Consider the following 26,003-nt stretch of genomic DNA (forward strand, 5'->3'; position numbering starts at 1 on the left):
CATTTAAAGGACAGGTTTAAATAATAGGTGTTATTCCAGCCCTGGTTCTAGATGATCTGGAGAAACACTGCCTTAAGTGTAAATAAATTTTAAAATCTTCTATTAAATGTCTCTCAAAGCTAAATTAACATTCACCCTCATGCAACTACTTGTTCTAGAAGATGTTGTAAAATTACAAAACCGGCTAGATTTACTCTAATTCACTATTTTATATAGGCAGGTCATGCATTTAAGGTTTAACACACACTTACTGAGCAAGAACATTAAATTCTAAACATGACCCATTACATATATGACATGCTGTGTCACTTAAGACACGCCAGTGTCTCTCTGCTGTATGGAGGCGATTAGTTACATGCAAGCACTAAGTTGTGAAACAAATGTGTGAAAACAGCCAACAGCTTTTTTCAGGTTTTATGTTCAAAACAAAAAGTAAAATTTAGCACACATTAATATTTGAGAGGGAAAATGCCTAAAACACCTGACAATGATAGATGGTAAATTTCTATGGGGGACAAGGAACTAAGAAGATATAAGTGTTTTGAACCTGTGTGTCAGCAGAAATAATTAAGAGTAATACTTCCACCAGTCAGAGTGTCGAAGAAGTTGAGAGCATATGCCATACAGACTAGTATTTATACTAGGCAGCGTTCCCAGAGTACACAACTTACAGCCTGGCTACTCAATTCTGGATCTCGATTCCAAACCCAGGCTGTGTTTTTATGCTCCATTTGCCTTGGAGGTCAGAACTCTGAATGACATCACATGAATTAACAGCGTTTCAGTACAGCAAGTCGGAAAGCCATTTAGCAGTACCGGGGGATCAGTTTCAAAAAGCAAGATTTCTTGCTTAGCCGGACAACTTGTCGGATTTAAGGTACCTCAGTTTAAATGAGTTTTATCTTCGTTCGCTTACATTTGGTGCGGACCACCTTGAATCCGACTGCAAGAAATCCAGTTGTAGACCAGTTAATTGCTAGCAGTATCAGTTGATGACATTACGTGGCGTCTGGCATATAAAACTCCATAGCAACACGTCCACAGACAGAAGTTGGACAGTACTGTGTGTACAGCCAATTTAATGAGCCACAAATAAAACATACATGCTAATACAGAGTATAATACTACAGCTGTAACTTGTTTATAAAGGCCAAAGCCATCTTGGATTCTGAGCTTGGGGTTGTGTCGATCCTCCAAGTTCAGGAGTCATAATTCCGACCTGAGGGGGCCTTCCAGTTGAAATTTCCAACTAAGAACTTGGAATTTGTAAGTTACGACTTCAAATGGAACGCAGCATAAGTTCTCCCAAACAGTTAAATAATTACTGATTCTGACTGGCCAGAGGCTTCACACAGAAGCTCACAGGTGAAGGCAGGCCGGAATATCTGCAGCGCTCGGGCCTCGAATTGCATAGCATTTACCACGATACCTTACTGCTGTTATGCTAATGTGCGTTACTCATAGAATAGATGCGCTACAAGCTGTGAACTCAACATTTTCTTCCCCTAACACCAGAATCACAGCAATCCAAAACTTCAAAACCAAGCAGCCAAGTTTCAAAAGTTGTGTTTATTGGCTTTACATTTTACAAACCCATCTTATGACTAAAGGAATCTCATCAGGATGACCTGAAAAACAAAGAACAGCCAGGATCAGTACATTTATTATTACCAGTTGGAATGCATCTACGATAGAGTTAAGACCATTAGGAATAAGAATATAGGAATAACTGACATTCCTTCCACACAATGATAACAACTGGGAATAGAGCAGTAATCAAAAGCAGGAGGCAAACAAGTGGCCAATATTTAGTTATTACACAATCACCTGTTTATGCTTCCTTTTCAGCTACAGCTTCATCGCCACCCTTGGTATTACGTGTGTAGATGATCTGCGCTCTGTGCTTGGACACCAACTTGATCAAGCCTTAATAAAGAAAACAAAATGGTCAGGACTGTGCTGGAGACACACTGTGAAAATTTCAAGTGCATCAATGCTAAAACTGAAGCACATTTGAACAAACAAAGAATAAGCAACACAGCCAACCGGTCTGTTATATGAACATGGTCTTGAACCAAGCAATACACATTCACATATATAACCAAACACTTCCTGTATTATCCAATGCATTTTTGGGGTTAAGTACGACAGACAGAGATGAACAGTTAAGTAAGGCTTTGAAAACAGAAGCAGAGCAATAAATTATATCTCAGTCCTACCTTTACCAAGCAGCTCCTGAAGAGCGGCTCTAGCCAGAGAGCCCCGAATCTTTAGCCTTTCAGAAACGACAGCGGGCGTGATGAGCTTGTAGTTGGGCACTTCTTTGCACAGCTTGTCGTAGGTGGCCTTGTCAAAGAGGACCAGGTTGTTGAGCTTGTCCCTCACCTTCCCCTTGGACCACTTCTACTTAGGAAAAAGCCCATATACATGACGATTAAGGGTTTCATCGGTTAAAGACATACAACAAAAACAAACTACCATTAACTGTCAACCTACCTTCTTCTTTGCTTTGCCTCCAGACTTGTTGACTGGGTCTTTGTCCTTCTTGACCTTTCCAGAGTCTTTCTTTTTCTTATCGTCTTTGGGAGGCTACAGTAACAGAAGAAAGCCTATTACTAACATTCACCTAGTGGAGAATGATAATAAGCCAAGAAGCACACGCAACCTAAGTTTCACGGTAGAAGCCTGAAAAGGGATAACTGGGAAGTAAGAAAATCACGAAATGTAAGAAATAAAAAGAAAAAATATTTTTTAAATAAATGTGCACTTATTCACAACCCAGAATCCGAGAACTAGAGTTCACTTATCCTCAGCAGTTACAATGCGCAAATAACTATGAAAAAGCAACAGCTAAAAAAAACAAGTTTTAAAAGGTATTTACGGACTACAAAGAAGTAAAAAGACAATACATCGTTTATTGGTGACACAATCAAGTACCATACGGCAGGCAACGTGAACGGTGCATTGACATGAACCGAAACATGTGGCCTTCCATAAAGTCCAACATCGTTTATGAAACGCTTTCGCGGTATTCAGAAAACAAAAATAAATACTTTTGGAACAAGGCGGGAGAATTTAATCACTTAATTATCCAGCAAATTTAGTTTTATTCCACTAAATGCATATGTGCAGAGCTCACCATGTTGCCGCAGCTTCAAGATGTCGGACAGAAAGGAAGTTAAACCCCTGCATGTGGCCCCAAGACAACCCGTACATCCGGGCAACTAGAGGGCCCTCCGTCGTAAGGATATATGGGAAATGTAGTTTACGCGACAGGAAGAAACCCATCATTCAAATCCAAAAAGACAATTGTTATATATACAATATTATAACTAACAGTATACTATAAGTAATATATTTTGTATTACTTGGTAGATTATTAAATGCTGCTTAATTCTTCAGCGCCTTCCTACCCATGTCATGTGACCATTTTAACTCCCAGCGTCGGTCAGCTGGGTGGGTGTCGCATTCTGGGTAAACATGGCGATATTTAGTGTATATGTGGTAAATAAAGCCGGTGGGCTCATTTACCAGTATGATAACTATGTTCCCCGAGCAGAAGTTGAGAAAACGTTTAGCTTTCCTCTGGATTTGGTGTTGAAGATCCACGACGAAAAAGTGGTTGTATCATTTGGGCAGCGAGATGGCATTCGAGGTGAGTTTTGGAGCGGATATGCTTCTCTATGGTGTGACTTATACAAGCCCATTACCAAAGCATTTTTTTGCGCATATAGGCCACATATTAAAATGACACAATCTTTTTTGTCTTGTACAGTGGGCCATGCTGTTTTGTCTATCAATGGCGTGGACGTAAACGGAAAGTACACAGCTGAGGGAAAGGAGATCATTGAATACCTGAAGGAGGCCACAAACTATCCGGTTTCCATAAGATTCGGCAGGGCTCGCCTGACTTCTAACGAAAAGCTTATGCTTGCATCAATGTTTCATTCGTATGTACCTTTAATATCACAGTATATGCAAGAATTCCAATTTATTAGTTAAATTAATAATGTAAATTTTGGACAGGCCTTGGTACTAAATAAAACATGAGCATGTGTTTTGTTGCTCGTTGTGCAGATTAAAAAAGTTAATGTTAACTTTTTCGTCGCCCCAGACTGTTTGCGATTGGTTCTCAGTTATCACCGGAATCTGGGAGTTCTGGCATTGAAATGCTGGAGACTGATACATTTAAGCTGCACTGTTTTCAAACGCTCACAGGTAAATATTGTATTCAGGGTTTTTTTTTATTATTAAAAAAACTTTTGTATGGTGGGAAACCTGCAAATCAGTTGCAGTTCCTAGTTAACAGTGGTTGGTTAACTTGTTTTTCTAGGTATTAAGTTCATTGTGTTGGCTGACCCACGGCAAGCTGGTATTGATGCACTCCTTCGGAAGATGTATGAGATATACTCTGACTTTGCGCTTAAGAATCCCTTCTACTCCTTGGAGATGCCAATAAGGTACCTTGTGATTTTCTTGCCTGTGGTATGTGAGTTGCAGGCCTCCAGCTCTTCACTTTCAGTAAGGCCAGTAACGGACAATGAAGTTTAATGTATGAATGAAATATTTCATTTGTATTGTGTTCTTTTTTTCAGATGTGAGCTCTTCGACCAGAATCTGAAAAGCGCCTTGGAGATAGCAGAAAAAGCTGGCACTTTTGGACCTGGCCCTTGAGTCTTCACACTGGGTGTGAAGGTTCAGTCATTCTGACGTGGTTCACTTCTGCAATTGGTGGACAATATAGAATCTGTGTGCAATTACTTAATAACAAAATCTTTGCATTCATTGTGCTTTTAGTAAAACAGGAATGAGTGTGGATTTGAACCAAGCCAGGTGACATCAAGGGATCAGTCAAAAAATGAAGTTCTCGGAATGTTTTTGATTAGTCAGTATGCTCTGCTTTGCAAAAACTAATCAGAAGACAATGGTTACTGTGGTGCACTTCTGTGAGGAGAATGCATGACCTTGAAATAATATCCATGGTGTAAATATTACCATACTGGCACATTTGTGTGAAAAAAAATTTGTATATAATGTATAAATACATTTCTGAATGTCTTTCTTTGCATCATATGTAATTTCCTTCATACTAAGTTCATCAATGAAATTAAGTCTTCACACTTAACTATGGGGAAAAAGAATTAGAATATATTCTAATATATATACGAAAATACGTGGGGGGGGGGCTAAAAATCAGGTTTACAGTTGAATTATTTTTCTGAATGTTTAAGAGTGAAATTGGTCAGTCTGCAATTGTTTTTAGTGATTTTTTTAAACGGATCATTCCCTCATTAAAATGGCATTATTCCCTAAAATGTATGGAATGAGTAAAACTGTTCTTTTTAATTTTTGGAAGTTCTTGCAACAAAGAAAAAAAGAATGTTTTGCTATCAGTTACATACTAAAATAAACCTGTACATGTAATGTTTATAGAATTCCTTTAATTTATCAGTCTTCTAACCATACTGGTTAGTATCATGAGCTAGGATACACCCTGGACAGGATGCCAGCCAATCACAGGACACACAATCATGCTCCATAGCTAGAGCTTAGAGATACCAAATAGTGTAACTGCATGGGCCATGGGATGAAAACTGGGAATAGAGAGAGTACATCCGAACAAGAAAACTCCAGAAACACCCCCCACACACAAACAGAGCAGAAGTGTGATTCAGTGCCTCAACCAGAGGTGGACATTTCAGGTCCAGATTGTAAAAATTCAAACCAGGATTTTGTGTCAACGAACCAGTTGAGTACTCTGTGATTCACTCTTTATGCTCAACTGGTTGGTTGAAACCTGGTTTGTATTTGTACTTTCTGGACCTGAAATGTCCGCCTCTGCCCTCAACCCATGTCACCCTCAGAAACCTTCTGACCATATTTACAAATTAAATCCATTTACACTCTCATAAAGGCGAGATACATCAATTCAAATTGTAATGGAAAGAATCTGCACTAGCTTGGTTATTAAAGTCAAGTTTAGCATGTTAAATTTCCAAAATTACATCATTTAATACGATCACTACAAAAATTACAGTATATATATAAATAGCAGTGGAACACTCGATCCAGTGGTGACACCTTAAATCACCTTCAGACCTTTTCAAACTATCTGTGCTTGATTGCTGAATGAAAATACAGATATAAAACAAACATTCCATTGCAATGAAGGCTGATTCAAAATATAAAATGTAGGTAATCCACAAAGCATTTCTCAATGGTATGACGTGCAGCATTTGGCCACAAATAAAATGGCACACCCTATAACTACCGATTCCACCCAGTGGACTGAAACCCCAGGGTCATACTGGCCGCCAGTTGATAGTGGTGAATCTACACAAAAAAAGATACTGTAACGTCGATGTAACACAACACAGGGTTGTACATCGTAGGTCTGGCTTCAAACTTAAAACACCAGTCATTTAGAAAATAGTATCATGTGTTCTGGACCTCACACACTGAGTATATGTACATTAAAATCAAACACAAACTAAATAATTTGATTAGAAGCATGAGCAGCACCATTCATCTCAAATGTGCATTTTTTTCCTAGTTTAACACCGCACACACTTGGTGGTGCACACAAAGAGGTCGTTATGACATTGCAAAATTCAGATGTATCACAAATTAGTGACTCAAGCATTTCTGAGACCATCATGTACTGTGTATAACATACTAATGACTGTGCTTTGATTAGTTATAAGCTAACAGACAGTATTCAACCTCCCCAAATACCATATATTTAAATGTAATTACAATTTTTATCATTTCTAAAAGTATCATTTTCACCAATGAAATCTAAATGTTACACCATGGTAATCTTTATACAAGTTGTACATTTCTCCTACAAGAAAAAAATATTCCGAGGTTATTCCTTAAAATAAGAGTAGTAGTATGAAAAAGTTCTTATTTAATACTTTAAATTTAATATGGCTCATACTTTGTCATTTTGTAGATTTTTAAGAAAATACACTGTTGAGTGAAAATGAATGTCAGGATAAAAGGTATAAAGTGCATATACCCTTTGATAAAGGTATAAAGTGCATATACCCTTTGAGAACAGCATTGAATGTGAGAATTTCAGAGACTCAGCCACCCACCCCCACACTATCACCCTAGTCGTGCTTCTTAGGCACGCGGCCCATCTTGGTGCGGATGTTGCGTAACAGAAAGAAGCCGATGGTCGTCGCAGCACACGTTACTTCAGCTACCCAGAATGCTGTGTTCCAGCTGTAATGCTTGGCAATGGTGCTGAACGGCAGCCCGGACAGAAACCCGCCGACTGTAACGGAGGAATTCCACAATGAAACGCCTTTCAACAAAGTGTACTGAAGCAAAACTCATGGTCGTAATAGATAAGCTATTGGCAGCTACAGGCTAGTAAAACACTTTGAACAAGTCCATTAACTGCATTATGAGTCATGACAGTGATCAGCTAACATTAATTACATTTTATTAAAAAAATGATTGTTTTTAGCTAATAAGCAAGATACATATCAAAACTGTATGTCACAGTAAGTGACTTACCATTGGCCATCAAAGCCACAATAGCATGTGACGTTCCACAGTAGTTTGAAGGAGCACTCTCATTGGCTATTACACCAAACAATGCTATTGGTCCATATGAAGAAAATCCAAACACTGCTCCCAGGGTCAGAATCCAGATCTAGATTGAAAAGGAACACATTACTGAAGACAAAAGGCACTGAAAAAAATAACCCAACAAATCATTCATTTAGAAATGCAATGTGATTTGCAACACACACACTACACTATATTATGATCGAAACAGACTCAGTGAATCTCAATACCAAGAATGCAAAGACCGTACTTGTGGTCTTGCAAATTTGCCTTCCAAGAGTGAACTTCGGGCGCAATGAATCATGGTCATCATTTGGTGAGGATGCAACCAATCTATCCTTGATATTTGGGGCGGAGCAAGACCAACATTCTGGGGTTATAACTATCCTCTGTACTTGTGTTCTTAGCATTGGAACTGGTCTTTGGCAATGGAAGATGACATCAAACGGGCATGCGAGAACACAAGTATGGTCAAGTATGCAAATTGAGATTCAGCTACTGTCTTTGAATTGATTAGTGAGTTAGATGTTCAGGTGGGTATGAAATGAGAAAAGGCACCACAGGAAGAATCCATGTTAGGGAATGGGGCATGGAGGAGGGTGGGGAGAGAGCGAAAAGCAGAAACCTCTTGTTCCGATAAACCAGTGAGGACAGAAAGAGGGTGAAGAGCCACCACCCATAAAGCAGGTTCCTGCAGAATCCACCAAAAACATCAAGTAAGACAGAATGTTAATATTTGTAAGAATAAAGGGGTTGTTTGTTTCGCATTGTGAAGAGAACACAATTTGAAAGTAACAATAATGTCTTGAATGTCTTGATTGAATTAAAACTCCTTCAGAAATGATCATTTTAAAAGCAGCAAACCGGGTCACATTTCTGCAGACCACAGTCCTCCGCTGAGGTCTACAAGGTTAAATCTGATAACAAAAACATTGTCCTGTTATCTGGAAACAAGCGATTCCAGCATTTCAGCCAGTGCAGCAAGCTTACCTTGGGACTATCCGGGGCGACGGTGACCCGGAAGAGATACATGGACACAAACATTCCAGACATCATGGAGAGCAGGAGGCCGTGCCGGGGATTACCATAGCTGCTCAGGCCTTGCTGGACAGGTGATGGAAACATCGCAGGAAGATGGTCTATGAATACACCTCAACACAGCAAAAACTACATCCCCCTAAGAACGTCACTCTTCCGGCAAAGTGTTTACAGGCTGTTGAAACTGACCGATAGCAGGCGGCCAAGTTGCGCACTTTAGTCTCCGAACGAACCCTGTTGAATTCCTCATGTTAAATACACAGGCTTCGTTTACAGATACTCACCCGAGCCACGGCCCTGTCCGACAGGTACCCAGCGGCAATGCTGCCCAGTAAACCCCCCATCTCCAGGGCACTCATGTAGGAACTGCCTGTGGGAGACACCCCCGGTTAGGCCCACAGCCCAAAAGCAAGCCAATCACCAGGAAATGACTCCAGGCTACACTGACAGCTGAGGACTTCCTCCACAATGACAAACTGCTACTTTTTATTTGCTCCCAGTAAATAAGGGTTAGCTGGTTATGTAGACTTTCAGCACCATGCCAGTACCAAGGGCTACATGAGTATAACCCAATAAGTAAAAACTACAAGATATAAAATATTACAAAACTGTTTAAATTATGTCAATTAGATGCTTAAAATTAGCTTTTGATATAAAGTCTAAAAAAGCCTCTGGCTTGACTTAAACCTCCTTCAAAGAGTTAGTAAAATGGTATCGCCGTCTAAGGGGGTTAAAGGAACGACAGCACAATAAAATGTGTTTAACAGATAAAGGAGCTCGACATATGGGACTACATCAATGTCTGATAGGTTATGATGTAGTTCATGTGTGCAGGCAGACAGAGTTTGGCCTAACCCATAAGCGTGGACTGGCCCTTGTCCTGGATGAGGAAGAGCTGCCCCCAGTCAGTGCAGGCCGTCTTTACGCCAAACACCACCAGGTAGCCAAAGGACAGTACCCACAGGTAGGGGGAGAGAAGGAACTCCTTCAGAGTGCTGTCGTCACTGGAGGCACCTGGGACAAGAGGTGAGAGGGACAGTCGGTGGTCGATCAGGCTGCAGACATGATCACCAAAGAGCGTGCGGAGGGTACTTTGGCTACAAAGACCATTTCTAAAGAATAGCACAGCTTGGACAACACAAATGCACATGCAAACATACATACACATACAAGACACTTTTTGTCGACCGAGATAGGATGTAAGGACAGTCTATTTGACCATCAGGTGAAATAATGGTGTCGGTTTCTTACCACCTTTGCCCTTCTTAGTCCCAGGTTCGATGTTGGGCAAGCCCACATCATTAGGCTCGTTCCTGATGACCAGCAAGCAGACCACGGCCACGACTACACAGACAACGCCAGACGCGGACAGGGTGGTCCTCCAGCTGTAGCTCTGGGCCATCACGGTGGCGATGATGGGACCCAAGCCTCCGGCCAGGTTCATGCTGCAGGACAGCACCGCCCACCATGTCCCAAACTGAGACGGCTCAAACCACTATGGAGGAATGGGGGGGGGACGTGAGCCAAGCAAGTCAAGCCCAATGGTACAGATGACCGGACAGGCTTGAATTGCCTGGGGCTCATTTATGCTTGGCCAACAAACAAAAGCTGAAAGCAAGGAACACCTAGAACAGCTAACAAAAAAAAAAACATTGACAGACCACATGACATTCAGTTGTATATACAACCTTAAACGCTAACATTGTACACCTTTCCAAGCCACTTTTAGTCACTTGTCATGATGGGTTTAGGCAATGGGTGGACTATGTGGAGACCTCGAGAAATGCTTTAATGGACGGCACTAGATCAGCGTTTCCCAAACGGATTGAGAAACACTGGACTAGATGAATGAGGAATGACTGCGTCGGCCTATTTTTCGTACACTTCCAGCCATGCCGATGGACACGTGCCCGTTGGTGCTCCTCTTTGAACCTGCTCCTTTCCAGGCAGGTGCCCTCTCTGAGCTTCTACACCTGAAAAGCACATTTACGGCTATGACCATTATGCAAACCGACGATGACACTTGGGCCCGGCAAACATACCTTGCGCAGCACCTTTCCACAGGGAGGCCAACCCAGGCCCTGGCCCAGACCGTTCAGGAACCAGAGGCCGGCGAAGACGACGACCGTAGAGGACCAGGAGAATGCCACATTGATGGCACCCACTACGAAGAGGCCGATGGAGAAGAGCCAGCGGGCACTGATCTGGTCTGACAGCACACCACTGATGAATTTGCTGATGGCATACGCCAGGGACTGACTGCTGGTGATCAGGCCTGTGAGGCAAAGCACAAAGATATAAAAAGCCTGTACCAGGAAAATCTCACTGCAAATGGAAGCTTAAACAATTATGGAAGCATAATTAGATAAAACCACATAAGACTACATGACTGACACCTCAACTAGAATCACAAAAATTTCAATGTTCTTATACACTGATCTGCCATAAAGTTAAAACTGCCTGCTTAATAGTGTGTAGCCCCCCCCCCTCGTGCTGCCAAAACAGGACACATGGTATCTGGCACCAAGACATAGCAACAGATCTTTAAAGTCCTGTAAGTTGTGAGGTTGGGTCGCCATGAGACGGACTTGTGTGTCCAGCGCATCCCACAGATACTTGATCGGGTTGAGTTCTAGGGAATTTGGAGGCCAAATAAACACCTTGGACTCTTTTTCCATGTTCCTCAAACCATTCCTGAACCATTTTTGCAGTTTGGCAGGGAGCATTATCCTGCTGAAAGAGGCCACTGCCATTGGGGAATATCGTATACTTGGTCTGTAGCAATGTTTATGTAGGTGGTGTAGCAGTCAGTGGGTCAGTCTGTCACTCACAGACCTTGGGGTATTTCTCTGAAATTCTGATTCAATGTCAAAGCAATCCACATTACGGGACTCAAGGTTTCCCAGAAGAACATTGCTCAGAGCATCACACTGCCCCCACCGGCTTGCCTTCTTCCCATAGTGCACCCTGGTGTCATCTCTTTACCAGGTAAACAATGCATCACACACCCGGTCATCCATGTCATTGTTTCATGGTCCACTTCTGATGCTCACGTGCCCATTGTAGGTGCTGTCGGCGGTGGACAGGGGTCAGGATGGACACTCGGACCGGTCTGCGGTCACAGCAAGCTGTGATGCATTGTGGTCTGACACCTTTCTATCATAGCCAGTATTAACTTTTTCAGCAATGTGTGTTACAGTAGCTCTCCTGTGGGATCGGACCAGACAGACTGACCCTTCAATCCCCCATGTGCGTCAATGAGCCTTGGGTGCCCATGACCCCATCACTGGTTCGCCGGTTGGACTTCCTTAGACCACTTTTGGTAGGTAGGGACCTGGGAACACCCCACAAGACCTACTGTTCTGGAGATGCTCTGATCCAGTTATTTATCATCACAATTTGGCCCTTGTCAAAGTCTCTCAGATCCTTACTCTTGCCCATTTTTCCTGCTTCCAGCAGATCGACTTCCTAAGAAATAATGGCACCCTTGACAGGTGCCATTGTAATGAGATAAATGTTTTTCTCTTCCATGGTTTTAATGTTATGGCGGATCAGGGTACACATTAAGTGTGAAACGATCAACAAAATTTCAATAAAGATCAATCAGATGAGAACAGTTGGCAAAGAAATTTACAAGAAAATGAGCATAATGAGTAGCAATGTCCAATCTGTGTATTTCTGCTGCTGGTAGATTTCAGGTTCAAAGTGCTATCTGTGCTTACAGCAACCTGCGCCTTATTCCAGGCCACGATGAAGTTTAACATGTCTGCACACACGAGGCCTGGAATCTAGCATGCCGAATACAAGCAAAATGTTTTTTAAAAATAAAAAAAAAAACAGTAAATGTGGTACGGTAAATTCAAGCTCACCCAGATCATCTTTGTCTAGTTCGATCTCCTGCATCACTGAGGGCATCACAAAGGAGAATGTTTTTCTGTTGAAGTAGTAGAGCGTGTATCCCACAAACATTGCCAGGAAAATGCTGGTGCGGTAATATCCATATCCCTTGGCACCCATGACTGCCTCTGTAGCAAAGTGCTTTGTAGTGCAGAGGCTAGGACCGGCGAACAGAAAACAGAAGCACAGCCCTGAAAAAGATCCGTCTGCTCTTTTCGAGCACGGGTATTATCCGGCGGCGAGGGGGCTATGAACTTTGTGTTAAGATTCATATAGAGCAGAGCTGGATAAATGAGAAACAATGACGCAATCAGGAGTGGGGTCAACGGTCAGCCTCACTGCTCAAGAGTACTCTGTGTCTATCATGATTTCAATGGAACACAAAACAGGGCCGGTAAACAGCAGAGCTGATTAGGTCGAGGCCCTCTGATTAATGCCGGTCTGCACTCAGGCGGGGACCGAGACGACTTGGTGTGACAGGGCTCCTAATGCTGCGTCCTCTTTTCCATTAATCCTCGTTTCATTCTTGGGTAGGGGAACAGGGTGAAAACAACTCGACGGCCTTCCTAACCCCTGGCTGTGTTTGATCTGTAGGTCACGCTGAAGTTCTTCTCGTCCCCTGACCAGTTAATAATTCAAAGGCAAGTCCAACGGTGACTGCGAGCCGGGCCAGTCGCTACTTCGCTACTTGCAACTTGGTCAGCAGAACACCTGAAAGACACAGGGCCCAAATTCCAACTCTGAACCATTATATAACTATGATAACAGGCAATGCATTAAATTACATAATAGATAGAACCTACACCAATCACTGCAATAACTGCAGCAATAAACTCAATGTTAGAGGTTTCTGCAAATACACGGCAAACTCTGTAATTCATTATACTCTTGCAAATTTGGACGATTAAACGTCTTAAAGAGATTTATAGATATATATATATATCATTTTATACTGAAGGTCAAACACTCAGTGGCCAGTTATTAGGTACACCTGCTCATTAATGCAAACAGTCTCCTTTTTAAGAGAGTGAATCATATGGCTGACATAATCAAGATGTTCACTAACTTTTCGACTAAACATCAGAGCAGCTAAGACGCCTGATCTACACCATTTTGACACGTTGTGTGACTACGGGTGACATACATGCTGGTCCCAGCATCTCAGAAACAGCCACTCTCCTGGGATTTTGGTGCACTGCTGTCCCCGGGTAACAAAGAATACTGTGATGGAGATGAACATCCAGCCAAAGGCATTTCAGTGGCAGAAAACAGCTTGCAGAGACTAGAGATCATGAAGATATACCTAGTCACGGTTCGAAAGTAGGTCCTTTCTGGTACGACTTAGCTCAGGGGTCTCCAACTCCAGTCCTGGAGAGCTACTATCCAGTAGGTTCTCTATCCTACTTGGCTTCTGATGAGCCACACCTGGCCCTGGTATTTACCTGAGAACAGGTGTGGCTCATCAGAAGCCAGGGAGGATAGAAAACCGACTGGATGGCAGCTCTCCAGGACCAGAGCTGGAGACCTCTGACTTAGGTGTACCTAATTAACAAGCCACTCGGTGTAAGAGACAGCCGTCCAAGACAACACGCGTCAAATAACCATACTATGACTATACAAATTAAGATCTTCTTTATAGGAGACATTTTTATTTACACAAACACAAAAATGTATTACAAGTACTAAAATGAAAAATGTAACTTCTCCCATTTACCTGAGGTTTACCTAAAGTATAACCCAATTTAATCACTGTTTTGCAATACTGATTTCAACTTTACATCCTTAATGATTTCCTAAAGAAACATTATGAATTTTCCTTCATTTGTAGTTATGAACAAATCCACAACGTCACCACGTTAGCAGCGATTCGGCTAAAAGCTAATTCAGTTGACGACATGAGAATAAAAAGCGGCCTTGACTCCTTGATCTCGTTTTCTGTAATTACACTCCAATAATCAAACGTATCAGTCAATTAGCATTGCCTTGTTAGCCACGACGCCACATCACTCAAGTAGCGTTTAAAACAAGCAAATGACAGCTTTCCCTAACGATCTTAACTGGTAATTAAGCATACGAATTAGTTTTTAGACATGTAAAGGTTTTCTCTTTTGCCAAGAAAAAAGAAACTTATATTATCTTTGTTTCTTGGAAAGCAACCCCTTTACCTCTCAGTGCTTGGCCGTTGCTTTACACTGTTATGAATGAAACGCCACAGCAGGAACTCGCCCCAAATTTCTAGCCTGTGATTGGCCAGCGGAGTGTCTGTCTAGTCCAATCCTCGGCATGTCCTCGGGAGACCGCCTGCACACCAGCGCCACCCGCTGCACAGAATTTGTATTACTCCGATATCTAGCGTTATTCAAGTGTCATTGACATTTATTTATCTTCTAACCATTGTCCTTGTTATGATCTGAAGCCTATATAAACATACGCACATACACAGTGATAATTTTGGGTTCACATTGTTATTGACTTTTCTGTTTGAATTGCGGTGTCTTTGTACTGCATTATCTTAAGTTTAGGGTGATCATATTTTGCTTTGCAAAAAAAGAGGACACGGGCAGGACACAGAGAGTCATCAAAGCAACGCAAGTATGTACGCAGAAAGTATTCTGACTGTAGAAAGCAAATGTCAACATGAAACAACCCACAATCCCAGACATTTTTAGGTCCCGAAAAAGAGGACAAGTCCAGGAAAAAGAGGACATATGGCTACCCTACTTGTGTTTGTATTTTTGTCATCAGTTCTGGGTTGGAGGGTAAAGGACCCACGGAGTGCACTTACAGGCTGCCCATGTAGTGCCTGTCATGGTTGCATCATTTTTTTTTGCTTTAAATGTTACGTTGCCTTTCTTCTGGTCATGATGAGTATTGTGTTGAAGTTTTTTTATGTTATATATACACACAAAGGATAAACCTGATGCAACAAACTGTTTCAAAGGGACAAAATGTTATATTAAAGATGTAAAACTTGATCAGGATAGAATAAATGCCTTAGAAATTTGGGGGTGAAATTTATTTTCTTTCAAGATCCAGACTGGCCTTTATGTTACAACACCATGAGCAGCCTGTCCGAGAAACGTAAAAATGCTGAGATTTTTTGTGCAACAAAATTGCAATATTTTTCAGGATGGTACGCTGCTCTACAGAAATAAAAACACATATTTTCATATTTAACATTGAATGATAATATTAACAAATATAATTCATACAGTAACAGAAGTCAACAACAAATTTCTTAACTTAATTTATAAATCAAGTATGCAGAAATGCAGCCTAATTTTAAAAAAGTGTACTATGCAAGACATTAAGTATGCATCTGATGAGTGCTGAACATTTAAAGTTGTTTATGACAGTGTTTGCCAACCCAGTCCTTGGGGGAGCCCCAAACAGTCCACATTTTTGCTCCCTTCCAGCTTCCAGCCAATCGAGAGCTTCAAATACCTGTCATAGGTGAGTTGGGAGCAGGGAGAGAACAAAATGATGAACTGTCTGGGGGTCCCCAAGGACTGGGATGGGAAACACTGGTCTATGAGGCTCTGCCTCAGTGTTCCTGTGCAGGTCCTGATGCTCTCACCTCAGCCTCATTCTCCCTTCCAGCCTAATTGGTTTCTGTTCTTTCTCCCTCCTCCACCATTTCTTTTCCGATACATCCCAGTTCTTTTCATGCTTTTTTCTACAAAACATACAGCAGAGTGCTTTTGATAGTACCGAGGCGAGAATATGCGCACGTGGCAACGTGTTACTGTCTCAATACCTCGCGCTTCTATTTTCAGTTTATGTTATACCAAATATGTGCACTTCCAGCTGAACAAGGTGTGCAGGCAATTAGGAATGGAAGGACTGTGTCACCAATAAGCTTTTGTTAGGACAGCTTCTCCTCTATGATTCATGCTCCAATTCTTGCAGTGCTAGACAGTTTAAAACCTTGCTTTCTTCTAAACCATTCAAACATATACTTCCATACAGTGCATAAAGGAGAAGTGATGTAAATATTAAGTATTTAACTGGCCACCCTGCTCCATTATTATGGTTCAGACCTCTTCCATACATATTTCTTGGGGGGTTCTACCTCAGATCACACTCGATCTTTTTTTAGAGTAACAACAATAATGCACTCCTGCGTATGAGAGAAGTACGTTTTCACCTGTTGAGTGTGTACGTATATCTATCTTCAGTATTTGGAAGATGAGTGACTGGATGGATGGATATAGGAAATGAAAGTCGTAAAAACCTCACTCAATTGACATAATCCGGCACCAATGAAGTTTTAGAAATTCTCAAGCAAACCCTCCAATAGGAAGCTTTGGTTGGCGGTTTGTTACAGTGATTGGCAGACAGTACGCTCAATTACATTGTCCGGTTAAGTTTTTTCTCACCAATAGTTTCTGGAGAAACTGTTTATGGGCGGTAGTTTAAAATTCCCGGTTGTTGAACCGCTGTGTGTAATATTAACTGAAATAGTGATAGATCCCGCATGCTTGTTTAATATTGATGGTCAATAAATATATGAACTGAATTAACATGTAAATGGCTTCTAAGTAAGCTGCAATTGAGTAGGTGGCGGACTAGCTAGTTAAGCTGATTCTGTTTTAGGACGTCCGAACAGGGTAAGCTGGCTAACTTAGCTAGTACTCAGCGTTTTAATTTTAATTGTACATTAGGGTAATTTCCCCCTTCATTTCATGCCACTTTATTCATATCGCGAACTAGATTGACTGATGCTTAATGTTTTTGTGGATTATATCGGGGAAATTTATTTTAACTCATCCTGATGTGACAGTGAGTGGTCGTTAAACATGTTGCTCGCCATAGCATAAGCTCGTCAGTTGCGGTTTTTGTTGACTAAGGACTTTAATCACGGAAACTTGAGCTTCGTGTCATTTCATAGCAATTAAGTTGAGTACCAGGCGTCATAATCATGCCGGTCATTATTAAGTCCAGTTTATATAGGTGACGTGATATCCATTGAATGCTTGTTAACCTACTATTTATTAAATCTCTGCATCTTTTAAGTCTTATTATAATAATAATTATTATTATTTGGTCTTGTCCTTTTGAAGTTCAGTTGCAGGGCCAGTCAATCTTATATGCGACATCGGCGGCTGCCTTGGGCGCCATCTTCTCAGGGGGCGCCGACTTGCCAGCCAATTTCACTTTGCCTTGGACTGGGGGCGCCGGTGTTCTGACAAAACATCCTACCTTTCGAGACGTGCTATGGAGCCTTTCTGCGCATGTGCAGTTCCACCGTCTTGGGGTTAGGGTTAGGGTTAAGGTAAGGGTTTTAGGGGGATTTGAGGGGGTCAGGGCTATCAATTAGCACTACCGTAGCATAACTCGACAAAGTAGCTCATCTTGACAGAACACCGGCAGTGATGCTCGCCTAGGGCACCACGTTGGCTGGGACCAGTACTGTTATCTTGTTTTTATGGGTTCGTCAGCGATTCATTACCGGTGTCTCGTCAAGGTGCAGGTTCTCACTCAGGCAGGGAGCCATGGAGACCGTGCAAGCCGACATGGACTTCCGTGGGTCGGAGTTTACGGTCAGGGTCGAGGTGGAAGAGGAGCTGCTGATGGTGGAGATCTTAGATTTAATGACCGCTGAGCAGTGGAGAGGGGAGTTCGACCCCACTTGTAAGTATGCACTGCAAATACCTCTTTACAGATGTGATGCGCTGCCATTGATAATCACACTATAACTGACCAGTGGATTTTCTGCCTTACCCCCCCAATTTCTATTCAGATATTGAGGACCTCACTCGCAAGACGGGCAATTTTAAGCAGTTCTCCATCTTTTGCAGTATGCTGGAGTCCGCTGTCAGAAGGGTGGGAGCACCAAACTGTTATTGGTTTTGAATAGTAACGTTTAGATTTTATGTGCCATAATTAGCGATGTATAGCCATGATGCTGCATAAGATGCCTTAGGTTGAGTCTCACAACAGTGCTTTGAAAATGTCTGTCTCGGAATGTGTCGACTATAAGGTCATGGAACGCTGCTTTATTGTTTTACAGACTAGTGAAGCGGTGACCCTGGACCTCTTGACGTATTCCGATTTGGAGCTCTTGCGCAATCGAAAGATGGGGCAACCCAGTAAGATCCGGTCCCAGCCACAGTCTCCAGCCCTCAGTACCAAGCGCTACCTCATTCTAGTCTATACTGTTGAGTTTGACAGGTCAGTACCTACAAGTGTTTTGTACTCTGTGTGAAATACCTATGTAAGTAAACTTGTGAAATGGTTAAGAATAGATATGTCAAATTGTTCTGACTTAAATGTGGTTGTTTTGTATTGTATTGTTTGTGGGGGTTTCTCCTGGTTCTCAAGATTCCTCTCACAGTCCATTCTAGTTACAGCTGATCCAAGGTGTCTCTGTGCCTCTATCCCCTCTCTGTGGAGTGCAAACCATTACCTTGCATCTGTCCCCTGACACAGGATTCACTACCCGCTGCCTCTGCCTTACCAAGGCAAGCTGGACCCGGCCGCCCTGCAGAGGGAGATCCGAGTTCTCAGGGCGGAACTGGCTGCCCTCGTAGCCCAAGGGGGCCGCAGTCGGCAAGACCCCGAAACCAACCGCCTGCGTGCAGAGTCAGTCCATGCTTAAATTAGCTAGCTTTACTTAATCCCATTTGCTGCTCGTTTGTCCCAGTTCACCTCTTGATGACTTTGCATTTTTCCCTCCCTCCCCCAAAGACTGGCTCAGGTACAGGGGGAGAAGGATGCCCTGGCCCGTGCTCTGGATCAGCTGCAGGTAGCGGGGGTGGGCCAGACCCCTGGAGGGGGGGCTCGGGGGCTCCGCGAGGTCATCCAGAGCCTAGAGGAGCAGCTGCTGAGGGAGAGGGCCAAGAACCAGCGCTCGGCCAGCAAGCGGAGCCAGGAAAAGCGTCTGCTTCTGGAAGAGGTGCTTCGTGGTGCTTCGTGGTGCTTCGTGGTGCTTCGTGGTGCTTCGAGCATTCCTCTTAATGATTTTGCTATTGGCTCTTTGAGTGTGTAAGCTCTTATTTAATGTTGTGTTTTGCAAGAAAAATACCCTATTATCATTAAAAACCTTCTATAGGCATGTCCTGTTTGAATAAGAAATGCATCATTGTGCTTTATGTTTTCAGCTATGACTGCTTTTTTTAAACCTCCCATATTTGAATTATCAGTGTCTGAACTCTGATTTGACAGGTTTTGTATTTTATATCCGTCATTGTTTTCCTTTATCTGTGAGCCAGGTGTGAAGCCTCTGACCAATCAGAATCAGTAATTGTAAAACTAACTACCTGGGAGAACTAAAAACATGGCCTGGATTTGGAATTGAAGTCCAGATTTGAAGAGCCCTGGTATAAAACTTGTCCATCTCAGTATTGCCCTGAATTAGGTTGTTTTTGGAGAGTTTGCATAAGATGATACTACATAAACCTGACTGAATATCTACTTGGCTCACTGATAGTGTGCTGTGTTCTCGCCCCGGTTGTCTCGCAGCTGGAGGAGCTCCGGGCGTCAGAGCGGGCTTTGCGGGTTAGAGTGAAGAGCCTTACCAGTGAGCTGGCTTTGATGCAGCGCTGGTGAGTTACCCTAACCCTAACCCTAACCCGCACCCCTCTAATATTACTGCCGGGCAGGTCGTCTCATGTCTTGTCCCTTGTATATTCCTTGCTTACTACATACAGCAGAGCGTCTCCTTTGGCGTCCTGCAGGAACGGCTCCGGGGGGGAGGGCCCGGGGCGGCGGTCGGCATCCCGGGATCGTGGCCTCACTGGGGGGCCGCTCAGGGGCCGCTCAGGGTCTCGGGAGAGGGTGGAGGACAGAAGCAGAAGGGCTGACATGGTGGCACAAAGGACAGGCTCCACTGGGTCACGCCCCCATATCCCGAGGCCCTCCCCATCCCCGTCAGGTAATCGCTGATGCCGCCATTTATTTTTTGTTTTTGTACATGGTGGTGTCGATCATTTATGCATGTGTCTGCTTGGCAGTGTAAGTGAGAATATCACCTGATGTGAACATGTGTTGGTGAATGGTGAGTGAGTTTGTCCTGCGATGGGTTGGCGCCCCATCCTTGGTTGATCCCTGCCTTGCGCCAGTAGCCTCCAGGATAGGCTCCAGACCCCCCGCGACCCGGAATAGGACAAGTGGTTTCAGAAAATAGATGGATGGATGCTATTTGTGAGAAACAGGTTAGCAATCCACCAGTAGTATTCCTTTCTCCCACCCAGGGTCCCAGTCACAGCGGTTTGACCCCACAGGCTACATCCAGGATCGCCAGCGCAAGCAGAAAGAGGCAGAACTCAAAAAGTCAGTATGCCCCCCCCCCCCCCAAGATCTTACCATTCTCTTCAAACAGATGGCGACTGTAAAGCTCATCTCAAAAAGCAATTCTTAAAGTGAACATAATACTGTCATTGTGCTCAACTTTTTATTATATGGCAAAATCCACTGTTTAAATTGCTTTCGACTAAATAATTGCAGAATTATGTCATGCTTTATCAGGATCTTTTCCATGAACCTCCTCGCACTGGGGAGAGCAGGAAAGAGGATGGTCCCTTCTATTCTGTCACAAGCCTTTCGAACACTGTTAGGGGAGGAGAGTTAAATCTTTATAACCGTGTGGGAAGCTGACATGAGGTCCAGGTGTATAAACTGGGTAGAGATACAGGTGAAATCAGAATTAAGGGCTTGTGGCTGTTAGCATTGATTTAAGAACAAAGCCATTCAGGGACACTGATTTGTGCTTTATAGGCCTGCATGATATGAGGAAAATCTGCGATAAATTTGTCCAGTATTTCGATGAAGATATGACTTGTATAAACAAATATTGAAGTGTGCATATCATAACTAATAACATGTTGCTACACTCTCAGAAAAAAGGGTAAGAATTTGTAATTTTGCTTGTCCCTGGGGCTGTACCCTTGTTGTACCTTTTAAGGTACAGAAATGGACTCTGATGAGCATCCCAAAGTCACAAACAGCATGCATCAGAGTCCATTTCTGTACCTTAAAAGGTACAATTACGTACAGTTAAGGGTACGATTGGCAGACCCTTGAGGGTACAGCCCCAGTGACAAGCAAAGGAACAAATTTTTACTGTTTTTACTGAGTGTGAGTTTTTACTAAATAAACATTAATAATTGAATAAAACATGTCAGTAACAAAGCTATTTTTTTTTAATAAAAAAAAAAAAAAACACGTACCACAACGTATTTTATTGACGTAAATGCCTGCTGCTGCAGCACGGCTGAACTTACAGGGTAACTTGAAACTCATGATTTTATCATTACGATTGCATCATAGGCCAAACAGCTGATCGAGGTACCACAGGAGGAAAGAATTTGTACAGTGGATTTTTTGCATGAAAGTTCCATCTGATATGTCAAGTGTTCGCATGCTCAGCGTGAATGCATGGCAAGACTTTTCTTATCAATCGCATTTCAGGCAGTCTTTTGCGATGTGTTTATCGTGCATGTTTGTGTTGCAATGATGATGGAAATGCGATTTGTTGGTCAGCACTAGTGCTTTACTGAAAAGGTGGTTGAAGTCTGGAGTTGGACCGACCTAGTAGAGCGGATTTATTTGGGTCTGCTGACAATAGACACCTGAGTGAAAATGGATGAGATGATTGTAATGATAGCCTTTTATGGCTTTATAGTTGTAATTTTTTTTTCTTGATTTTCAGCCAAAGGAAGGTGAGAAGAGCGATGCTGAGTCCGCTCACCAACACAGAGAGAGGACGGTCACGATCCCGGACCACGCAGCCACAAGGCACCCGACTAGGGAGTGGCCGACAGGGGCGGAGCTCTTCCATAGAGAGTAGGCGGAGCAGCCATTTTTCTGACAGTTCATTGGTCGACATGCCAGAAATCGCATCACATCTTCCCTCCAGGTATATTTTTCATTTCAAATTATTGGAGTCATGACCGGCATAGAAGTGAATCCTCCTCACATTCTGACTCAGGTGTATATATGCGTGCACGAGAAGACTCACTTTTACATTTAGTTTCTGTCATCTTAGTTTAATGTGTGTTTATATTATGTGCTTGTTTTGTTTTTTTCCAGGACCAGAAAGGCTTCCTGTAATTCCGCAGCGGTTACCTTGGTAAGTGTTGTTTTCAGAGTTCTTTTATGGGGATGGCTGGAAATACATTTTATGGTATTGAGTTTCTGTGTTGGCAAAGTAATACATGGCCACATTTCACCGAATGACTCTTCCAGCCCCGAGGGAGAAACCTCACCAAGAAGCCGTTATGTAGCACCCCAACCGGCATCATGAGAGCCATGGACAAGGGTAAGACTAAAGCTGGGTGCTGAACTTTGATACTTTTATAGCACCAACCAAATTGCTTCGATACTGTCCCAGTATCAAAAACTGATTTGTCATTTGGTTCAGGAATAGGTATCAAAAATCAGTATTGAACATTTTTGACCGATACTCAGCCCGAGGCAAGACCTACTGGCCCTGAAAATGTGTAAGTGTTGACTTAACTTTGGTCTTTTGTTGTGCCCCTAGAGAGCGCCGACCTGTCGGAAATCGATGCCCGTCTGCAAGCCTTGCAGGATTACATGAGGGACCTGGACACTGGCCGCTAGCTGCCTTCGTGGGGACACATTTTACCTTTGCACTTTTACAAAAACACACGACTGTCTCAGTTTTTAGGATTTAGCTGCATATGTGAGGTGTTTTTTCCAGACAGAGGTGCGATGATTTGTCAGTCTGGTTGTGATGGCTCAGTGTTATTAATGTCGAAATTATTTTCTGGAACTTGGACATCGTCAGCATGACTGAGCTCTCGCTATTGCCCATGACATTATTTTCAACTTCCCCAAGACAGGGTATGGCAAAGAATTGACTGCCATCATGTTTACTTGGTGTGAGACATACTGAAAATAGTTTGTCAGGGATAGATGTAAGGGTGTGTGACAAGGAGTCACTTGACGGGAATGATTATTTTTGTTATAATTTCCAGGACATTTTTTTCCTATCCATTTACTTGTTCCAGTGAATGTGGATGCCCTTACTTTATTTAAAATGTTGTGGTACTCATTCTGATAAGGATTTTTAACATTTTACATTTGAAGGTTTTACATACTGTTTATGGAGTTTGTTAGGTATAAAACTTGTTAATATATGAGCATAATGAGAATTTTATCAATTTGGACACATCATTGGTAACATTGGCAATCCGGTGTCTTGTGTCAGTCAATATCAGGCTCTGTCCCGGGCAACTAAATTTCACCTACTAAAGTTTATAATTGGGTATTTGTGCTTGTATGTGTTTTTTTTTTAATCTGTGTGAATGGCTGATTATTCACAATGGAACATTTTCACTTCTATAAGTGGCAAAAATTCAGTCATATTTATAACAAAAAAACTTGTCATATTCTTTAACAAAAGAAACCACCACCAACCAATGGGAATGTAAGAGCTGGTTATGGGGTGTGGTTTACATTTACTGTCCCCTCATTGGGTATGATAGTTTGATCTGGGCATGTCGGTTTGCCCAAAGAGGCCGTTGATTACTATGAACTATCAAACACATGAATACAAACTCTGATCATTAAAAAATCGAACAGACTAAAATGTATCTGTATATAGGACATATAAGTCTTCTGGTACTGTAATGAATGTGGGTTTGGAATAAATTAATTGTTTTGAATAGGTCGGGGTTCCAATTATTGGAATCAGTCCTTACTGAAATAATACTTCTATACATTCTTGATGAACTCTACATTTGTGCTAATCTTTTGATTGCCAAAAGCTGACCAGACTTTAATTTCATCCTTTCTGGATCCTTGCGCATCTTCTTGCATCAACAGGAAAATTTTCTCTTACGAAATCATGGCTGTTATGTCCAAATATTTTAACTGATCGATAAGATTTAAATGTCTTTCCTGCTAAATCTGTTGTTGGGCCAAAATGGAAAGTGAAGGGATGACTTGATGCAGTGTACTGTGTCACAGGGGTGTTGGCATAGGAAGTGGGAACACGACTTCTTCCTGCTTTAGGCTAAATGGAACCCTCTGAAGGATGTGCCTAGCTAATGACATTCAACCCTCATCTTAAAATTTTGTCTTTCTCAGTCTTAAAAAACGGAATGTGGGATTAAGAATTTGAGACAAAATTATTCAGAATGATCTTGGAATTTTACTATAACACTGATAAGTTCTTGGTAAATTTTCGGTCGCTTTATTTGAGGGTACACAATGTCGTAATATACTCTTACTTATGTATTAATTAACTACAACGTTAATTGTTATTTAGAAACTGATGTCATCGTTAATTAATCATGATGCAATTTTTATCCCAAGTGGGATATTTGTTACTATATCTGTTAATTCTGTAAATCTTAGTGAACTACTGAAGGAACTACTTAAGGAAGTACTGTAGGAACAAATAATGAATAACACATGTAAAATACTGATATGTTTGTTCAGCGTTAATGAAGTGACACTTCTGTCCTTAAGTAGCGACTGTATTTATTTATGATTTCTTCTTCAGTAGTAACTGAGTTACTACTAAGTATTTAAGTACCATCACACCAAGTGATATTATAATAGATATTGTAAAATCTTATATTGTGTATAGTTCTGAAAGGCTGTTGCTAATGTACACACTTCTTGGCCAGATGATAAATAGGTTATTCCCCAATTATTTATTGAAACAGAACAGAAACTGCATGATTGGTCAGAAAATGACTCCTTTAACATTTATGATTATCTTATTTTGGAAATGGATGAGTGTTTAAATGTTTTATATACTGCATTGTAAAGAAATCATTTCAGGTTATGTTAATGGGTTGTATGAAATCAAAATGTTATTTCAGCTGACTTGCAATCTCTTCAGGGTAATTACAAGTGAGCCTTCAAAGGTATTCTGCCAATCTATACATTTCCACGAGTAAGTAAGGAACAATGTAAGAGGGCTTGTGTAATACCTGTAAACTCCTTTACATGAAAAGAATACAGCCAAGTGGTATTCTTAGTGTTATCCAAAATGTTTAACTGTTTTTCTTCTTGACATTTTATGTGACTTGAGGAGAGCCTGGGTCCTTAACTGCATTGCTGACTCAGATTAAAAATAAGAACATGGCTTTTCTGGAAAAGATCAGGATAATCAAAGATAAAAATATATGGTAACACAGCATTAACTGCGCCTTCATAATGCATTCATAGAACATTCATAAGCAGAATGTAAGTATACATTAGCATCCTAACATACCTTAATATATATATATTAATATATATTAATAACAAACATTATATGATGATAACTAGCATTATAATCCTATGTCAATCGATTTTAACAATTGCACATTTTGCAATGAATTAATTGCAAGTAATACTTAACACTAGAGCTTGTTATAATGCATATTTAAATGTAAAATCAATCACCAAATTAATGTAGAATAGTCACAAATTATGTTTATTTTAAAGGATTCTTTTATATTAATCACAATGATTAACAATTTAATTTTGACAGCCCAGAAATAAATATAAATATATTTTTAGTAGTT

The 26,003-nt window shown here is 41.7% G+C and overlaps 4 protein-coding genes across 12 annotated transcripts; 2 read left to right on the forward strand and 2 right to left on the reverse strand.

Moving 5' to 3' along the window:
• Positions 1 to 1,550: 1,550 nt before the first annotated feature.
• Positions 1,551 to 3,239, reverse strand: LOC111844838 (small ribosomal subunit protein eS25). The gene is made up of 5 exons (XM_023813678.2): positions 3,140 to 3,239; positions 2,497 to 2,589; positions 2,220 to 2,403; positions 1,828 to 1,926; positions 1,551 to 1,628 (listed from the first exon to the last, which is right to left on the reverse strand). Exons 1-4 carry the CDS (start codon positions 3,140 to 3,142, stop codon positions 1,832 to 1,834), a joined length of 375 nt encoding a protein of 124 aa, XP_023669446.1. The 5' UTR covers positions 3,143 to 3,239; the 3' UTR covers positions 1,551 to 1,628; positions 1,828 to 1,831.
• A 192-nt stretch (positions 3,240 to 3,431) lies between these two features.
• trappc4 (trafficking protein particle complex subunit 4) lies at positions 3,432 to 5,058 on the forward strand. The gene is made up of 5 exons (XM_023813797.2): positions 3,432 to 3,655; positions 3,776 to 3,950; positions 4,115 to 4,218; positions 4,334 to 4,460; positions 4,596 to 5,058. The coding sequence occupies exons 1-5, from the start codon at positions 3,481 to 3,483 to the stop codon at positions 4,672 to 4,674; spliced, it is 660 nt and encodes a 219-aa protein (XP_023669565.1). The 5' UTR covers positions 3,432 to 3,480; the 3' UTR covers positions 4,675 to 5,058.
• Positions 5,059 to 5,421: 363 nt separating this feature from the next.
• Positions 5,422 to 14,745, reverse strand: slc37a4a (solute carrier family 37 member 4a). Of its 4 annotated transcripts, none has more exons than XM_023813795.2 (11): positions 14,682 to 14,745; positions 13,088 to 13,227; positions 12,489 to 12,673; positions 10,662 to 10,894; positions 9,871 to 10,114; positions 9,475 to 9,633; positions 8,904 to 8,989; positions 8,572 to 8,685; positions 8,207 to 8,272; positions 7,528 to 7,666; positions 5,422 to 7,282 (listed from the first exon to the last, which is right to left on the reverse strand). In XM_023813795.2, the coding sequence occupies exons 3-11, from the start codon at positions 12,634 to 12,636 to the stop codon at positions 7,116 to 7,118; spliced, it is 1,356 nt and encodes a 451-aa protein (XP_023669563.1). In that variant the 5' UTR covers positions 12,637 to 12,673; positions 13,088 to 13,227; positions 14,682 to 14,745; the 3' UTR covers positions 5,422 to 7,115. The 4 variants fall into 4 exon arrangements, with proteins under 4 accessions (XP_023669563.1, XP_023669562.1, XP_023669561.1 ...); XM_023813794.2 differs by lacking the exon at positions 14,682 to 14,745 and adding exons at positions 13,661 to 13,737; positions 13,820 to 13,927 and having other exon boundaries at positions 12,489 to 13,227; XM_023813793.2 differs by having other exon boundaries at positions 12,489 to 13,227.
• A 2,185-nt stretch (positions 14,746 to 16,930) lies between these two features.
• ccdc61 (coiled-coil domain containing 61) lies at positions 16,931 to 24,148 on the forward strand. Of its 6 annotated transcripts, XM_023813672.2 has the most exons (14): positions 17,142 to 17,791; positions 17,984 to 18,150; positions 18,260 to 18,342; positions 18,530 to 18,690; positions 18,949 to 19,101; positions 19,207 to 19,414; positions 19,981 to 20,063; positions 20,169 to 20,392; positions 20,712 to 20,790; positions 22,169 to 22,302; positions 22,376 to 22,447; positions 22,549 to 22,588; positions 22,705 to 22,777; positions 23,000 to 24,148. In XM_023813672.2, the coding sequence occupies exons 1-13, from the start codon at positions 17,751 to 17,753 to the stop codon at positions 22,760 to 22,762; spliced, it is 1,503 nt and encodes a 500-aa protein (XP_023669440.2). In that variant the 5' UTR covers positions 17,142 to 17,750; the 3' UTR covers positions 22,763 to 22,777; positions 23,000 to 24,148. The 6 variants fall into 6 exon arrangements, with proteins under 6 accessions (XP_023669438.2, XP_023669439.2, XP_023669440.2 ...); XM_023813670.2 differs by lacking the exons at positions 17,142 to 17,791; positions 22,376 to 22,447 and adding an exon at positions 16,931 to 17,126 and having other exon boundaries at positions 22,169 to 22,375; XM_023813671.2 differs by lacking the exons at positions 17,142 to 17,791; positions 22,376 to 22,447 and adding an exon at positions 16,931 to 17,126 and having other exon boundaries at positions 17,990 to 18,150; positions 22,169 to 22,375.
• Positions 24,149 to 26,003: the final 1,855 nt, after the last annotated feature.

This window comes from Paramormyrops kingsleyae, chromosome 17 (genome assembly GCF_048594095.1).
Source record: "Paramormyrops kingsleyae isolate MSU_618 chromosome 17, PKINGS_0.4, whole genome shotgun sequence".
Lineage (NCBI taxonomy): Eukaryota > Metazoa > Chordata > Actinopteri > Osteoglossiformes > Mormyridae > Paramormyrops > Paramormyrops kingsleyae.

Bases quoted from the DNA above. Each gene is read 5' to 3' on its own strand.
- slc37a4a (XM_023813795.2), bottom strand. From the start codon at position 12,636: ATGGGTGCCAAGGGATATGGATATTACCGCACCAGCATTTTCCTGGCA. The intron at 10,115-10,661 runs GTATGTTTGCCG...ATTCCTCCATAG, and splicing joins GTGGAAAGGTGCTGCGCAAG to TGGTTTGAGCCGTCTCAGTT. The intron at 8,990-9,474 runs GTTAGGCCAAAC...TGTCTCCCACAG, and splicing joins GGGCCAGTCCACGCTTATGG to GCAGTTCCTACATGAGTGCC.
- LOC111844838 (XM_023813678.2), bottom strand. The intron at 2,404-2,496 runs GTAGGTTGACAG...TTTCCTAAGTAG, and splicing joins GAGGCAAAGCAAAGAAGAAG to AAGTGGTCCAAGGGGAAGGT. The intron at 1,927-2,219 runs GTAGGACTGAGA...TTCTTTATTAAG, and splicing joins TCAGGAGCTGCTTGGTAAAG to GCTTGATCAAGTTGGTGTCC.
- ccdc61 (XM_023813668.2), top strand. From the start codon at position 17,751: ATGTGCAGTTCCACCGTCTTGGGGTTAGGGTTAGGGTTAAG. The intron at 22,376-22,548 runs GTATATTTTTCA...GTTTTTTTCCAG, and splicing joins GCATCACATCTTCCCTCCAG to GACCAGAAAGGCTTCCTGTA. The intron at 22,589-22,704 runs GTAAGTGTTGTT...TGACTCTTCCAG, and splicing joins ATTCCGCAGCGGTTACCTTG to CCCCGAGGGAGAAACCTCAC.
- trappc4 (XM_023813797.2), top strand. From the start codon at position 3,481: ATGGCGATATTTAGTGTATATGTGGTAAATAAAGCCGGTGGGCTCATT. The intron at 3,656-3,775 runs GTGAGTTTTGGA...TGTCTTGTACAG, and splicing joins GCAGCGAGATGGCATTCGAG to TGGGCCATGCTGTTTTGTCT. The intron at 4,461-4,595 runs GTACCTTGTGAT...TCTTTTTTTCAG, and splicing joins TCCTTGGAGATGCCAATAAG to ATGTGAGCTCTTCGACCAGA.